Source organism: Panulirus ornatus, chromosome 12 (assembly GCF_036320965.1).
Source record: "Panulirus ornatus isolate Po-2019 chromosome 12, ASM3632096v1, whole genome shotgun sequence".
Lineage (NCBI taxonomy): Eukaryota > Metazoa > Arthropoda > Malacostraca > Decapoda > Palinuridae > Panulirus > Panulirus ornatus.
The window spans coordinates 56355880-56373940 of NC_092235.1; the positions used below are offsets into that span (position 1 = coordinate 56355880).

At 39.7% G+C, this 18061-nt stretch overlaps 2 protein-coding genes across 2 annotated transcripts in view; one reads left to right on the forward strand and one right to left on the reverse strand.

Moving 5' to 3' along the window:
- LOC139752072 (hydroxyacyl-coenzyme A dehydrogenase, mitochondrial-like) overlaps window positions 1-18061 on the forward strand; it is a 98308-nt gene that overhangs the window by 11189 nt on the left and 69058 nt on the right. The gene's annotated exons all lie outside the window — the stretch shown is intronic.
- Rbm13 (RNA-binding motif protein 13) lies at window positions 742-17604 on the reverse strand. The gene is made up of 8 exons (XM_071667911.1): window positions 17400-17604; window positions 12287-12333; window positions 11982-12125; window positions 8689-8871; window positions 8398-8527; window positions 6536-6709; window positions 2396-2491; window positions 742-1056 (listed from the first exon to the last, which is right to left on the reverse strand). The coding sequence occupies exons 1-8, from the start codon at window positions 17412-17414 to the stop codon at window positions 784-786; spliced, it is 1062 nt and encodes a 353-aa protein (XP_071524012.1). The 5' UTR covers window positions 17415-17604; the 3' UTR covers window positions 742-783.

Sequence of the window (18061 nt, forward strand, 5' to 3'; positions counted from 1 at the left end):
CCCCTGGTCTGCAGTGCCAAGATGTGATGTCCTTGTGAGTTTGTTGGGAGGAGGATGGACTGACATGTCCTGTTAACATAACCTCTTGGATTTTCTACTCTCAATCACTGTCAGTCATTGGAACCATTTGACCTACCTCCAGCACCTAAACCCACAGAAAATACCATCAATTTCAGTCATTTCCCTAGTCACACACACATCAAAGTGTCCCTATAAATCAGGACTTCTCCAGTGACACATATATAACGAAGAAACCGGATACTTTAAGTAGTCTACTGTACTTCACTAGTCACCTTACACATACGTAACAAACTGACAAGAAAAAACAACTCCAAATTTCTTTTCTCTCGTACATTACATTAGGAGTGTTTTTGAGCCTAGAGTAGTGTAGAGGCTATGTGTAAGATGGGCGACAATGCAGTTTATTGTAAATTTGACTGTGATATTTTCCAACATTACCAGACCAATACCCATACCCCACACCTGTTGGGTCCGCAAACATCTTTGGCAGGCTGTACATTTCCCTCCATTCTAGTTACAATGATGCATATCCAGACAATCTTTCTCCAGCCCTCACTTGGCTCCTTCCTCTGCTCATCCTTTTAAAAAGTGACAAGAGAGGGTATCCAGTCCCCTGTTCATGCCTATTAGTACTTATGATGTATTGGTAATATGATATATTAGTAAAAGAGAATTCTTTCTTACCTATCCCAAGGGGCATGAATTTACATTCAATAAAAGTTTATATTTTTTTTACATATTTATTATTCCAAAAGTGTCAAATCAAGAAGTAAGTCTTAATTTTGGAGTTGTGTCTGATTCTTCATATTCTAACTCCAAACGTGCTTTTCCATGTTGTTTCATTACTCTTGAGATTGCCTTACCCTGCTTTACATTCTCATTCTTTTTGCTCTTAGCAGGTGAATATTTCAGTGATTCTTCATCACTATCTTCCTCCTCCATGTCATCTGGAAAATCATTTTCTGCCTCACTGTTTTCACTGTCAGCAGAATCATCATCTTCTCCAGAGCTCATACGTAAAGTACGTGCTGCATCCTGCAATATTACGGTAACATCTTTACTCACCAAAGTCTTTTTTTTTACATTAATATAGCAAAAAATATGTGGCAGTAGGCAAAAGAACAAACAGAAAATTACTCGTCATACAAGAAACGAAACACTAAATGTGACTTACAGACAGGAAAAGGTGGGGGTAGATTTAAAAAATACATTGAAATTAATCAGTTTCAAAACAAACCAAGCCTATGACAAAGTCTCTCCTTTCAAGCTCACACTTCAACTAACCTTCTCCTAATAACCTAGCTTGTATTCACTTGTACTCTCAACTTTCCTCTTTCTCACACTTTGAAACTCGGACACCAACGGTTGTAGTTTCTCAGTCAAATCTGCCACCAGCTAAGTGTCATCAGCAAGCAATTGACTTCCCTCACAGACCACCACACCCCCAACAGACTGCAGATCTGCTCCTCTCTCAAAGACCTTTATATTCACCCATCCATAAACAAATTAAACAGCCATGGTGATGTTTACACCCTTGCCACAGATCCATCTTAACCTGAAACAACTCACCCTCCTCTCTCCCTACTCACATACATGCCTTACTCTCTTGACAGAAGCTCTTCACTGCTTCCAGCAGCTGTCCTCCCATCCCATATATTTATAACACCTCCCACAGAGTATCTCTATCAACCCTTTCACACATTTTCTCCAGATCAATGAATGCCATGTACAAATACTTGTTTCTCAAAGTTTTCTCATTATTTAAAGCAAACATCTGATCACACATCCCCTTCCACTCCATAAGCCACATTGTTCCTCCTCAGTATAATGCTCTGTGTATGCCGCCACCCTCTCGATCAGCAGTCTCCCATAAAACTCATCAAGCCCACTCAAAAATTTATATCCCTGTATGGTTTATAATGAACAGCAGCCTCAACGGTAGGATCATTTATTTGCCAATGGATTTTGGAAGCAATAAAAAATCTGTGCTTAAATTGCTCCAGAAAACAGCAACTTTTCATTTTGGGGATTCTGGAGTCAAATAAGAACAGAGTTGGATTTGCCATTTTTCTATGGCCTAAAGTGATGTGGGGCAATACACAATAGCTACTGTACCTTCAGCTTATCCCCCATTAAATCTCACAAAAATACCTTAATTTTGTGTTCAACACAAAAAGGATCCTACAACTGTGTATTCAGAAGCAAAGTCATCCAGTCTGTGTAGTCAGAAGCAAAGAAGTCAGCCATCACTTGACTTGGAATGCCAGGAAAAGAGAGTTCAAGCATGTATATCAAGCAATAGAATATGAAACGAGAGACACACTGTACATGCTGAACTTATTCTAAATAAAAAATCTTTCATTAATGTTTTTACCTCCAAATCCATGCCTTCTTCGTCACTTTCATCAAAGTCTGCAATGAATTCCCGCTCTTCATCACTTTCCTCATCTTCATCCTCATCATCATCAATCTGCAGTATCATAAAATGTGATTAATTTATAATAATGGTTCTCTCATGTGAGACATCATACTGATATTAACACAAACATATAAGGAAAATTTTTACTAATGATGAGACATAATCATAGATAGCAGTTACTACAATGGGTACAATTATCTATATCAGCACATCGCAAGCATATGAGAGCCAATGGGGTTGATACATCATCTCTACTAGACCTCGTCTTTACACTTAGTAGCAAGTAAATTGGACACATTAAGTCGAACAGACAAACTAGAAGAATTAGTAGTAAGTAGGAGCATTTAGGCAGGAGCTTTAGGAAAAACATTAGATAGAAGTCGTAGGTAGGAGCATTAGACAGGAGCATTACGTAGTAGTAGTCAGTAGAAACATTATGTAGGAGCCTCTGCAAACACTGCACTGGACTTGCCCTCTGCCTGTGGCCTGATAAGGGAGAGGCATTAAAGGCTAAGAATCAGCACTGGAGTTCGCTGTTTATGGAGGCTCTACTGACTTGGCCAACCCCTTGACGAACTTCCAGAAAGGAACAGAGATATAGATAGAGAGATGAAAAGGAAAAGAAGAAAGAAAAGACAAGGGAAATGTTTACAAATTTGGAGGATGTGAAAAACCTGTCATTTAAAATGCACCAGGTCACAGTTTTTAGGATAAACATGAGAGGGTAGAAAATTCCAAACTTTCAAGGTGTAGGGAAAGATACAGTTATCAAAACAGCCTATCATCGAGTTGCTAACAACCACATAGTAATCATATAATGCAGCAGCATGATAGTATTGCATGTTCTTGCTTGTGTTGGGAGCACACAAGCAGCCAGCACTTAGGAGCAAAAACTAAATACCTATAGAAGAAGAAAAAGTGAATAGACATTGTAGCATAGGGCAAGCAGGTCAAGATTTGAATTTTGCTTGGGAGAGTTTATAAGTCAGACTGCTTCTGATTCAAATCTGTCAAGGATGCTGAGCTAGAACTACTACAAATGTAAATATCAGAACAGCACTCCATACAAGGATGTATCAATCCTTTGAATAAATGAAGCAACTGTTCTGAAGAAAAGAAATTCAGACAGATGCTTGCGCAAAAGATGCTTGTGGCATGAGAAGCATGGGAGGTGGGCAGATTAGAAAGGGTAGTGAGTGGTGGGATGAATAAGTAAGATTATTAGTGAAAGAGAAGAGAGAGGCATTTGGACAATTTTTGCAGGGAAATAATGCAAATGACTGGGAAATGTATAAAAGAAAGAGGCTTGAGGTCAAGAGAAAGGTGCAAGAGGCAAAAAAGAGGGCAAATGAGAGTTGGGGTGAGAGTATCATTAACTCTTAGGGAGAATAAAGAGATGTTTTGAAAGGAGGTAAATAAAGTGCATACGACAAGGGAACAAATGGGAACATCAGTGAAGGGGGCTAATGGGGAGGTGATAACAAGTAGTGGTGATGTGAGAAGGAGATGGAGAGAGTATCTTGAAGGTTTGTTGAATGTGTTTGATGACAGAGTGGCAGGTTTAGGGTGTTTCGGTCGAGGTGGTGTGCAAAGTGAGAGGGTTAGGGAGAATGATTTGGTAAACAGAGAAGAGGTAGTAAAATCTTTGCGGAAGATGAAATCCGGGAAGGCAGCAGGTTTGGATGGTATTGCAGTGGAATTTATTAAAAAATGGGGTGACTGTATTGTTGACTGGTTGATGAGGTTTTTTAATGTATGTATGACTCATGGTGAGGTGCCTGAGGATTGGCGGAATGCCTGCATAGTGCCATTGTACAAGGGCAAGGGGGATAAAAGTGAGTGCTCAAATTACAGAGGTATAAGTTTGTTGAGTATTCCTGGTAAATTATATGAGAGGGTATTGATTGAGAGGGTGAAGGCATGTACAGAGCATCAGATTGGGGAAGAGCAGTGTGGTTTCAGAAGTGGTAGAGGATGTGTGAATCAGGTGTTTGCTTTGAAGAATGTATGTGAGAAATACTTAGAAAAGCAAATGGATTTGTATGTAGCATTTATGGATCTGGAGAAGGCATATGATAGAGTTGATAGAGATGCTCTGTGGAAGGTATTAAGAATATATGGGGTGGGAGGCAAGTTGTTAGAAGCAGTGAAAAGTTTTTATCAAGGATATAAGGCATGTGTACGTGTAGGAAGAGAGGAAAGTGATTGGTTCTCAGTGAATGTAGGTTTGCGGCAGGGGTGTGTGATGTCTCCATGGTTGTTTAATTTGTTTATGGATGGGGTTGTTAGGGAGGTGAATGCAAGAGTTGGAGAGGGGCAAGTATGCAGTCTGTTGTGGATGAGAGAGCTTGGGAAGTGAGTCAGCTGTTGTTCGCTGTTGATACAGCACTGGTGGCTGATTCATGTGAGAAACTGCAGAAGCTGGTGACTGAGTTTGGTAAAGGGTTTGACAGAAGAAAGCTGAGAGTAAATGTGAATAAGAGCAAGGTTATTAGGTACAGTAGGGTTGAGGGACAAGTCGATTGGGAGGTAAGTTTGAATGGAGAAAAATTGGAGGAAATTAATTGTTTTAGAAATCTAGGAGTGGATTTGGCAGCGGATGAAACTATGGAAGCGGAAGTGAATCATAGGGTGGGGGAGGGGGCGAAAATTCTGGGAGCCTTAAAGAATGTGTGGAAGTCGAAAGCATTATCTCGGAAAGCAAAAATGGGTATGTTTGAAGGAATAGTGGTTCCAACAATGTTATATGGTTGCGAGGCGTGGGCTATGGATAGAGTTCTGCAGAGGAGGGTGGATGTGCTGGAAATGAGATGTTTGAGGAACAATATGTGGTGTGAGGTGGTTTGATTGAGTAAGTAATAATAGGGTAAGAGAGATGTGTGGTAATAAAAAGAGTGTGGTTGACAGAGCAGAAGAGGGTGTTTTGAAATGGTTTGGTCACATGGAGAGAATGAGCAAGGAAAGATTGACCAAGAGGATATGTGTGTCAGAGGTGGAGGGAACGAGGAGAAGAGGGAGACCAAATTGGAGGTGGAAAGATGGAGTGAAAAAGATTTAGAGTGATCGGGGCCAAAACATGCAGAAGGGTGAAAGGCGTGCAAGGAATAGAGTGAATTGGAACGATGTGGTATACTGGGGTCGATGTGCTGTCACTGGATTGAACCATGGCATGTGAAGCATCTGGGGTAAACCATGGAAAGTTCTGTGGGGCCTGGATGTGGAAATGGAGCTGTGGTTTCGGTGCATTATTACATGACAGCTAGAGATTGTGAACGAATGTGGCCTTTGTTGTCTTTTCCTAGCGCTACCTCACGCACATGAGGGGCAAAGGCGTTGTTATTTCATGTGTGTCGGGGTGGCGATGGGAATGAATAAAGGCAGACAGTATGAATTATGTACATGTGTATATATGTATATGTCTGTGTGTGTATATATATGTATACGTTGAGATGTATAGGTATGTATATTTGCGTGTGTGGACGTGTATGTATATACATGTGTATATGGGTGGGTTGGGCCATTCTTTCGTCTGTTTCCTTGCGCTACCTTGCTAACGCAGGAGAACAGCGACAAAGCAAAATAAATAAAATGAATAAATAAATATATATGATGTATACATTGAAATCTATAGGTATGTATATGTGTGTGTATTTATATACATGTGTATGTGGATTTGTTGGGCCATTCTTCCGTCTGTTTTCTTGCACTACATCGCTAATGTGGGAGACAGCAACAAAGTATGATAAATAAATATATAATACCTAATTTCTTGAGAGCACATTGATTCATGTATCAGTTCCCTTCTAAAGCTCATATCTCTCTGCAAAGCTTGACAGATCAACAATTTTCACACTGAAATAGTGTATCACCTGTTCCTTAAACAAGTAACCTAACATAAACATAGTGAATACCTCTCATTTATCTCAGTGACCTGAATATCTCAAATGATATTTACATCTGTACATTAGTCACAATCATTCCTTTTCAAATACTAATGACTACCATATAAACAAACTTTGAAGTTAACAGAACACCCTGATTTAACTGGTTGAAATGGCATGCATAATAAACATAAATAAAGCTGTCCTTACACACCTGTTCTCTTTCTTCCTTCACAACTTCTTTTTCCAACTGCCCCTCAATATCCTCATCAGTCTCAACTTCTTCCTCTTTTTCAAATGCCTCCACCTCTTCAAAATCACTGTCTTCTGCCTCTGCATCAACCCGAACATCAAAAGCTTCTTTGGGAAAGTTATAGATACGCTCATACTGTTAAAGAGACACCATGGTATTTAATATTTAGTTCAGAACACAAGGCACTGCTCTGAATTTGACTGCAGGGTATCTAGAAAAAAAAATTCTTATTTATATACCTGGCAGAATCTACATAAATCAAAAATCCTGTAACTGAAAAATTTCATTTCAAACTTCTTTTTTAAGCTGTTCTCCACCAGCTGGTGAGGCAAATTTGGGGAAATGAATTACACCGAGTTATACAGTACAATATCTGATAGTTTCTAATCTAGCAAACAAAAACAAGATATGCTCTGTTAAAGGTGCACCAAAACTTTGTTCCTGCCAGAACCATATTTTTAGGTTTCAGATCTAGCAAGAACCAGCATTTTTATCTTAATTCTGAATCTTGTGCATTATGCATCTGGTCCCCATTTCCTAGAAACTATGCAGTGATCTTATACTTTGCTCATAAAAAATTAAATAAGACAGAATAATTTTAAAATGTTTCAAAAATTATGTGCAGTATTAGTAGCTGATTGCTGCTAGTAAGTGGCAGCATTAACCTTGGCAAATACAGTTTACAGTAACCCTGCAAGATTCATCACACTGGCATATTGTGTTCCATGATATGTAAGCCACACTATCATGGTAAGCTTGAAATAGATCATTGTATTAAATACCTCAAGAGCAAAAAATTGGTAAAAAGACACTGTTGGATGGATCTTCAGCAACCAAGTCCTGTACAATCTTTCTTGGATTCCAGTCTCTAAAAGCCAGTAAGGACAAAAAACATCCTGTTTGAAAAATTATTCTTCTAATGTCTTGACACCGTGACTTTAACGATGTTCTGTGACTGCCACTATTATTAGGGATTTGAGAATATAAAGTAATAATTGTTACTCAGAAATCAAGTGATATCAATACATATTATGTATATACATGTATATGTGAGTGGGTTGGGTCATTCTTTCAACTGTTTCCTTGCGCTACCTCACTAACGCGGGAGACAGCGACAAAGCAAATAATAATAATAAAAAAAATACTTCCAAAGACTGTACCAGGAGTGAATACAATTATAACCTGGCTAGCAGTATATCAAAAGGGAACCAAAATATATAAATGGAAAAAGCAGAAAGATAGTGACTAATGATGGAAGGAAGATGGTGGCCAAATAATCAGCTCTGGGCAGTGATTCTGTCTGGAACATTTTCTTTCAGTTCTAGCCAGAACTTGAAATTTTGGTTCTTGTGCATCCCCTATTCCTGGACATCATGCTGGTCATACTCTGAATCAGGAGTTCTCAAAGTTTGTACAATGAATGGCTAATTCTTATATGCAAAGTCCTTCATGGGAGGCTGAATACTAACAGGATCTTAAAATTATTATATCAATGGAATTATAACAAACCAAAATTAGTTAATTCATGAAAAATTCAGGTCAATTGCATGAACAATATAGATACAATAAGAACTGGGAAAAAGCAACATATTTAATACTTACAGAGCCCACAGTCCACTGTACTTTAAAACCAAAATATTTAATATTTACAGAGCCCATAGTCCACTGTACTTTAAAACCAAAGGTTCCATGAACTGTCCCTCCTGGCTGCATTTGGGCTACAGATATTTTGCCTTTCCCTACATACTATTCTGCCCATAAAATGCAGGACTGTAGGAAATCAAAAATAAAGATGAAGACAAACATCAGTAACACAAACTTACAGTTCCTTCTTTAAGTCTTTGAAGAAGCTGTTTCTCAATAGCATTATCAATCTTAGCAGCAACAAGAGCTTTCTCTTCTCGTCTTTTGATACGCAAGTCAACTTTACGTTTTATGGGGACTAACTTCTTCCTGTGGATGAAAATCAGTAGTGAAAATGGGATCTACTAACCTATGTCTTCGATGTGAATTGAAATTTTAGTCAATAACTAATATCAAATAATTTAGAGAACCATGACAAGCTGATATATCAGTGTTAATATTAACTAATACATGACAATCATTCAACTTACTGCCTCCTTAGTTTTAGTTTCCTCATACGGGTAAGGTACTGGGTGATTTTGAGAAGACGTTGACGACATTTCTGTCGAAAATACTTCTTCCAAAATACCAGATTCTCATCTATTTGCTGTAATGCCTTTACAAAGTTCCGTGATAGCTTTACTTTTTCCCACTGTTTTGCTGGAAAGCATGCCCTGGCAAGTAAAAATCCATACTTAGGTCACATATATTCATCATAATAAATTTCACAGATCCAAATAGAAGATTGTAAGATAATTGGCCCATGGTAAGAAGCAAAAAAGGGGTCAAGAGCAAGGTTTATCATGTATCGCACCCTAAATTCTTCATTTACTCTCAATGCTGCCTTGCTAATCCAAGAAATGGCAGACAGGTTTGAAAGATAAAAGAACTTCCAGTTCTGTTTATCTATCCATCTATATCTCTGAGGATTGCTCCAACTAGAACTCCCTCAAGTAGGTGGCCACAGCAATAGTCTCCAAAATTAATGAACTCCACTAATGCTTCATATCCTTTAGTGCTTTATCCTTAGACCATCGGCAGAGGGCAACTTTAGCACACTGTTTGTAGAGGCTCCTACCTAATGTTCCCACTTACTAATATCTAATGCTCCTGCGTATTGTTCCTACCTACTACTTCTACCTATGTTTCTACATAAATGTCCCTATCAGCTGCCTATCAATTGCTCCTACCATTTTCCCAAAAGGTAGGGCTAGTGCACAGGGATCACCACAGGAAAATCTACAGTTACAAAGAATGAGTTGTGAAAGTCAAGTGTTCTCATGTATGATGAGGATAGAATGTATGTTTACCTAATAATTCTACCTATTTTTCTGCTTAAACATTCCTAACTACTCCTATTACTCCTACTGTTTTCCCAAAAATGCAGGGATAGCGCACAGTGCTCACCACAGGAGTATGTAGAGGTATGAAGAATGAGCTGTTTGAGTTGTGTAGTTGTGTTATGTATGACATGGAAAGACTGTGTGTTTGTAGACAGAATGCCAGTAGTCCAAAAATAAAGTGGCACAAAGTGTGTTAGCAAGGAAAACATACAACTATAAAGAAGGAAGTAACATAGGACATTACTCTCAAGGTAATGATATAAATTTTCTACAAAAATCTATTTCCTTCATCTTAAGATTAGTTAACTTCAGACCCAAAATATCCAGGTTCCTCTCATCAAATATAGTACCTTTTTCCCCCTTCTTCTAATCCTGGTAACATCCAAGGAAATTCAAACACCCAAGACTGAGACTTTAAAAAGAAATTCTTGTTTGACCCTTTCTTCTGTTCCGGCTTTTAAAAAGTTATAGTACAATGGAGGGAGGGTTTCCAGCCCCACACTCCTACCCCTTCAAGACACCTCTTATAACGACCAGGAAATGCATGGGCAGGTTTCTTACTCCACTCTCCTCAGGGATAAAAGAAATCTATACTTTATGATAAGAATCATGTGAATTACATTTATATTTTATAATTCATTGCCATTTCCAGCATTAATGAGGTAGCACCAGGGAACAAAGAAAAGCCCAATCATTCTCATACACACATATATATATACACATGCCCTAGTTCAATCCATTGACAGAATGTCGACCTCGGTATATCACAACGTTCCAACTCACTATTCCTTGCATACCTTTCATCCTCCTGTATGTTAGGCCCTGATCGCACAAAATTTTTTTTCACTCCAGCCTTCCACCTCCAATTTGGTCAAACACTTCTTCCCTCCACCTCTGACACTTGTATCATCTTTGTCAATCTTTCCTTACTCATTCTCTGTGTCCAAACCATTTCAACACGTACATATACATATCAACGTATGCTTACATACATTCACATGTATATATATTCATACTTGCTTCCTTCATCCATATATTTTCATACATACTTGCGATTTCCCGTGTTAGCAAGGGAGCGTTAAGAATAGAGGGCATATCATCATTTTGCCTCCTTCTCTGTTTCTTCTTTTGAAAAAATTAAAACAGGAGGGGAGGACTTCCATCCCCCTGCTCCCTTCCCTTTTTGTTGCTTTCTACGACAAGCAGGGAATACGGGGGAAGTAAAACCTTTCCATGGTTTTCCCCAACACTTTACGTACCCTGGTCCAGTCCATTGATGGCATGTCGACCCCAGTATACCGCATCGTTCCAATTCACTCTAATACATGCACACCTTTCATCCTTCTGTATGTTCCGGCCCAGATGGCTCAAAATTCCTTTCACTCCATCCTTACACCTCCAATTTGGTCTCCTTCTCCTTGTTCCCTCCACTTCTGACACAAAAGACTAAACTGGAGATGGAAGGATGGAATGAAAAAGATTTTGAGTCATCCAGGCCTGAACATAAAGGAGAGTGAGAGGTGTACATTGAAGAGTGAATTGGAACGATGTGGTATACAGGATTTGATGTACTATCAATTGACAGAACCAGGGCACGTGAAGTGTCCAGAGTAAATGGAAAGATTTGTGGAACCTAGTTGTGAATAGGGAGCATCCCCAATCCTTAGCTAAGCCTCACAGACCTTTCCATGGTCTCTCCAGAACATTTCACATACCCTGTTTACTACATCATATCATTTTTTCCTGGATCCCCTTAAGGGCGAGAGGGTCCTCGACAACTATGTACTATTTTCCCCCACTGACAATGATACAGCCCCATCAGATAATATTTTGCCCACAGTGTTATCACCTTAAGTATAATCCTCTACCATGATGCTCCAACCTGATGCTGAATGCCACCACCCTATCAGTAACTACCATCCCTAAAACTTCTAGGCACACCAAATACTCACACCTACCTCTCCAATTCAAGCACTCACCTCTGTTCCCCTTGCCTTTATACATTAACACTGCAAAGTGTTATGTTAAAGATGGATAGGAAGACTGTGTTTATGGACTGAGCCCCATTAACTCATGTGGATATGAGGCAAAAAAAATAAAGACAACAACCTGGGCCAAGGAGTGGAAACATGACAACCACTGCAGTCCTAGCTTGCTGCATCCCCATTATCCTCCCTTCAACAACCAGGTGGTGGTACCACTGATTGGTGCTTATGCAACACCTATTACCTATACATGATTTTCATAGAAAATAAATATCTATATTTCTCAACTTACAGATTCATGGACAATATAACTTTTTCTACACAGCTGAATAATAAAAGCATCATTCAGCTCATATATTCCTGGTAATTAAAAGAAAATAATTAAAAAAACAAAGAAATTTGCATGTCTACACACTTAAGGTAATACTAAAAAATGTATATAGAAAATTAACTGACCTTTCAGCTGTACGCATATAAAGGTATATTATGCCATTTTCTTCTCTAATTGTGGCATACTGCGTGTTGGCTAGAGGACACGAACTACGGCTACACAATCCAGTAAGGTTATAATCATTTCGACAAAACCTTTGACTTTTTGTCCTGAAAAAGATAATAATATACCTCCAAATTTTTGTTATTACCATCAACTGAATTTCAGACACTTTCATAAGGGTTACTATACCAAGTACATGTGATAAACAATATGCTAATGTCATGCTAAATATTTCCAAAAAAGATAAGTAATGGACAATAATTCTTACTGGATTTTAAAAGAGCAGAATGTTTTGTTTATGATGCTCCAGGTTATCTGAAAACAAAAAGAAATTAATGAAACATCATGTTAAAAAAACTGCTTTGCCCCCAAAAAAACCTGTTTGCACCTTTCAGGCATAAAGCATTAAACTCTGTTATTAACACAACTTCACACACATATCAGCCCACTTTACATGCAAAACTATGAGCTAGGGTTCTGAGTACAATATACAACTACAAATCTGGTGAAAAATAAACCCATTACAAATTATCCACATATCATTAACACTTCATCAACAGTGTACACTGAGTCAAGATTCTTGTAAGCCTACAGTGTGCTTGTGTGTATGAGGTTACACTGTGAATAACCTGAATTTTTTTTTAGTTGCTTCATATAACTCGTGGTGATAACAGAAATACCAGTGGATGACCAAATTATCTTATCTTTAATAATGATCCATATTCAGTTTGATAATAGCATAGCAGAGAAATGTGTGGTTAATTAATGTAAATGTATATGAAACTGCAACTAATATTATTATCCCTGGGGATAGGGGTGAAAGAATACTTCCCACGTGTTCCTCGCGTGTCGTAGAAGGCGACTAGAGGGGACGGGAGCAGGGGGCCAGAAATCCTCCCCTCTTGTATTTTTCAACTTTCTAAAATGGGAAACAGGAGTCACGCGGGGAGTGCTCATCCTCCTCGAAGGCTCAGACTGGGGTGTCTAAATGTGTGTGGATGTAACCAAGATGTGAAAAAACGAGAGATAGGTAGTATGTTTGAGGAAAGGAACCTGGATGTTTTGGCCCTTAGTGAAACGAAGCTCAAGGGTAAAGGGGAAGAGTGATTTGGGAATGTCTTGGGAGTAAAGTCAGGGGTTAGTGAGAGGACAAGAGCAAGGGAAGGAGTAGCAGTACTCCTGAAACAGGAGTTGTGGGAGTATGTGATAGAATGTAAGAAAGTAAATTCTCGATTAATATGGGTAAAACTGAAAGTTGATGGAGAGAGATGGGTGATTATTGGTGCATATGCACCTGGGCATGAGAAGAAAGATCATGAGAGGCAAGTGTTTTGGGAGCAGCTGAATGAGTGTGTTAGTGGTTTTGATGCACGAGACCGGGTTATAGTGATGGGCGATTTGAATGCAAAGGTGAGTAATGTGGCAGTTGAGGGAATAAGTGGTATACATGGGGTGTTCAGTGTTGTAAATGGAAATGGTGAAGAGCTTGTAGATTTATGTGCTGAAAAAGGACTGGTGATTGGGAATACCTGGTTTAAAAAGCAAATGGATTTGTATGTAGCATTTATGGATCTGGAGAAGGCATATGATAGAGTTGATAGAGATGCTCTGTGGAAGGTATTAAGAATATATGGTGTGGGAGGCAAGTTGTTAGAAGCACTGAAAAGTTTTTATCGAGGATGTAAGGCATGTGTACGTGTAGGAAGAGAGGAAAGTGATTGGTTCTCAGTGAATGTAGGTTTGCGGCAGGGGTGTGTGATGTCTCCATGGTTGTTTAATTTGTTTATGGATGGGGTTGTTACGGAGGCGAATGCAAGAGTTTTGGAAAGAGGGGCAAGTATGAAGTCTGTTGGGGATGAGAGAGCTTGGGAAGTGAGTCAGTTGTTGTTCGCTGATGATACAGCGCTGGTGGCTGATTCATGTGAGAAACTGCAGAAGCTGGTGACTGAGTTTGGTAAAGTGTGTGAAAGAAGAAAGTTAAGAGTAAATGTGAATAAGAGCAAGGTTATTAGGTACAGTAGGGTTGAGGGTCAAGTCAATTGGGAGGTGAGTTTGAATGGAGAAAAACTGGAGGAAGTGAAGTGTTTTAGATATCTGGGAGTGGATCTGGCAGCGGATGGAAACATGGAAGCGGAAGTGGATCATAGGGTGGGGGAGGGGGCGAAAATTCTGGGAGCCTTGAAGAATGTGTGGAAGTCGAGAACATTATCTCGGAAAGCAAAAATGGGTATGTTTGAAGGAATAGTGGTTCCAACAATGTTGTATGGTTGCAAGGCGTGGACTATGGATAGAGTTGTGCGCAGGAGGATGGATGTGCTGGAAATGAGATGTTTGAGGACAATGTGTGGTGTGAGGTGGTTTGATCGAGTAAGTAACGTAAGGGTAAGAGAGATGTGTGGAAATAAAAAGAGCGTGGTTGAGAGAGCAGAAGAGGGTGTTTCGAAATGGTTTGGTCACATGGAGAGAATGAGTGAGGAAAGATTGACCAAGAGGATATATGTGTCGGAGGTGGAGGGAACGAGGAGAAGAGGGAGACCAAATTGGAGGTGGAAAGATGGAGTGAAAAAGATTTTGTGTGATTGGGGCCTGAACATGCAGGAGGGTAAGGAATAGAGTGAATTGGAGCGATGTGGTATACCGGGGTTGACGTGCTGTCAGTGGATTGAATCAAGGCATGTGAAGCGTCTGGGGTAAACCGTGGAAAGCTGTGTAGGTATGTATATTTGCGTGTGTGGACGTATGTATATACATGTGTATGTGGGTGGGTTGGGCCATTTCTTTCGTCTGTTTCCTTGTGCTACCTCGCAAACGCGGGAGACAGCGACAAAAAAAAAAAAAAAAAAGCGAGATATACATAAGTATACGTATGTAATTAGGAGAGATGGCCAGACAGCGTTATTGGATTACGTGTTAATTGACAGGCGCGCGAAAGAGAGACTTTTGGATGTTAATGTGCTGAGAGGTGCAACTGGAGGGATGTCTGATCATTATCTTGTGGAGGCTAAGGTGAAGATTTGTATGGGTTTTCAGAAAAGAAGAGTGAATGTTGGGGTGAAGAGGGTGGTGAGAGTAAGTGAGCTTGGGAAGGAGACTTGTGTGAGGAAGTACCAGGAGAGACTGAGTACAAAATGGAAAAAGGTGAGAACAATGGAAGTAAGGGGAGTGGGGGAGGGATGGGATGTATTTAGGGAATCAGTGATGGATTGCGCAAAAGATGCTTGTGGCATGAGAAGAGTGGGAGGTGGGTTGATTAGAAAGGGTAGTGAGTGGTGGGATGAAGAAGTAAGATTATTAGTGAAAGAGAAGAGAGAGGCATTTGGACGATTTTTGCAGGGAAAAAATGCAATTGAGTGGGAGATGTATAAAAGAAAGAGACAGGAGGTCAAGAGAAAGGTGCAAGAGGTGAAAAAGAGGGCAAATGAGAGTTGGGGTGAGAGAGTATCATTAAATTTTAGGGAGAATTTATGGATCTGGAGAAGGCATATGATAGAGTTGATAGAGATGCTCTGTGGAAGGTATTAAGAATATATGGTGTGGGAGGCAAGTTGTTAGAAGCAGTGAAAAGTTTTTATCGAGAATGTAAGGCATGTGTACGTGTAGGAAGAGAGGAAAGTGATTGGTTCTCAGTGAATGTAGGTTTGCGGCAGGGGTGTGTGATGTCTCCATGGTTGTTTAATTTGTTTATGGATGGGGTTGTTACGGAGGTGAATGCAAGAGTTTTGGAAAGAGGGGCAAGTATGAAGTCTGTTGGGGATGAGAGAGCTTGGGAAGTGAGTCAGTTGTTGTTCGCTGATGATACAGCGCTGGTGGCTGATTCATGTGAGAAACTGCAGAAGCTGGTGACTGAGTTTGGTAAAGTGTGTGAAAGAAGAAAGTTAAGAGTAAATGTGAATAAGAGCAAGGTTATTAGGTACAGTAGGGTTGAGGGTCAAGTCAATTGGGAGGTAAGTTTGAATGGAGAAAAATTGGAGGAAGTAAAGTGTTTTAGATATCTGGGAGTGGATCTGGCAGCGGATGGAACCATGGAAGCGGAAGTGGATCATAGGGTGGGGGAGGGGGCGAAAATCCTGGGAGCCTTGAAGGATGTTTGGAAGTCGAGAACATTATCTCGGAAAGCAAAAATGGGTATGTTTGAAGGAATAGTGGTTCCAACAATGTTGTATGGTTGCGAGGCGTGGGCTATGGATAGAATTGTGCGCAGGAGGATGGATGTGCTGGAAATGAGGTGTTTGAAGACAATGTATGGTGTGAGGTGGTTTGATCGAGTGAGTAACGTAAGGGTAAGAGAGATGTGTGGAAATAAAAAGAGCGTGGTTGAGAGAGCAGAAGAGGGTGTTTTGAAATGGTTTGGGCACATGGAGAGAATGAGTGAGGAACGATTGACCAAGAGGATATATGTGTCGGAGATGGAGGGAACGAGGAGAAGTGGGAGACCAAATTGGAGGTGGAAAGATGGAGTGAAAAGATTTTGTGTGATCGGGGCCTGAACATGCAGGAGGGTGAAAGGAGGGCAAGGAATAGAGTGAATTGGATCGATGTGGTATACCGGGGTTGACGTGCTGTCAGTGGATTAAATCAGAGCATGTGAAGCGTCTGGGGTAAACCATGGAAAGCTGTGTAGGTATGTATATTTGCGTGTGTGGACGTATGTATATACATGTGTATGGGGGTGAGTTGGGCCATTTCTTTCATCTGTTTCCTTGCGCTACCTCGCAAACGCGGGAGACAGCGACAAAGCAAAAAAAAAAAAAAAAGTATATGGGAATACTTGGGAAAGACACTACAACTGTCTCATTGTACTATCCCATCCTCTGCTGCACCTGTGCAAAATTAACAGAACCTCATTTACTAGATAACCTCACCAGCAGAATATTTATCTTAATATTCTGTACTCTAGTGGCGTAAGATGTCATCAAACAGACAACACACGCAATCTTAACCAAAAAAAAAATGTAATTATATATTTCAACTAACATTTTGGCTGCTTAGTTAAAAAAAAAACTTTTCCTTATCACCATATATAATAATCTCTAAAATTTAATGATCTTAATCACTCAGCAACTAATATTATTAAGCAATGTTCCAGTTTCGGCGCAGCACAGAAATAACTTAAGCATTTAGATGAACATTTCAAAAGGCTCCAAACAATCAGTAAGACATTAAGGTCTTGGAAGTATTTCTCCCTAAGAAATATGAAAAAGGGCAACAAGGATCAGATAATACCTAGTCTCTAACATTTACATTGCAGAACACAATCTGGTAACTCTTGGAATTAACAGTAAGAAATTATGAAAGACAATCACCATTACCAGTATGTCTAGAAAACTGTATATTTCATGTTTGTTTGTTTTTTTGACACCTAAACCATGGAAAGTACTTACGTCGTCACTCTGCATTATTACAAAATATAGTGGGAATTAATGTTTTTCAAAATAATAGGTTGTTTGAGGAAACTCTACTTCCTCTTTCTCTATTTTTTCAACAAATACAAAACTGTAGTGCCTAAGATTATAGGAAAAATTAATTTCACGTAGCTGCTAGGCCGACTACGTGTGGGCCTCGTGTTGTTATGAGGCTAGCGTACGTTTCCAGCGAGCGGTTATTTTGTACGACCAAATAGTGGACGCATAAAATTGACAGCAAACTTTATAGGTAAGCTTATATATTTTATTTGTTCCCTAAGAAAATGTGGGGCCTGGATGTGGAAAGGGAGCTGTGGTTTCGGTGCATTAATACATGACAGCTAGAGACAGTGTGAAAGAATGTGCCCTTTGTTGTCTTTTCCTAGCGCTACCTCGCACACATGAGGGGGTTGTTATTTCATGTGAGGCGGGGTGGCTATGGAAATGAATAAAGGCAGCCAGTATGAATTATATACATGTGTATACATCTCTGTGTGTACATATATGTATACGTTGAGATGTATAGGTATGTATATTTGCGTGTGGACGTGTATGTATATACATGTGTATGTGGGTGGGTTGGGCCATTCTTTCGTCTGTTTCCTTGCGCTATCTCGCTAACGCGGGAGACAGCGATAAAG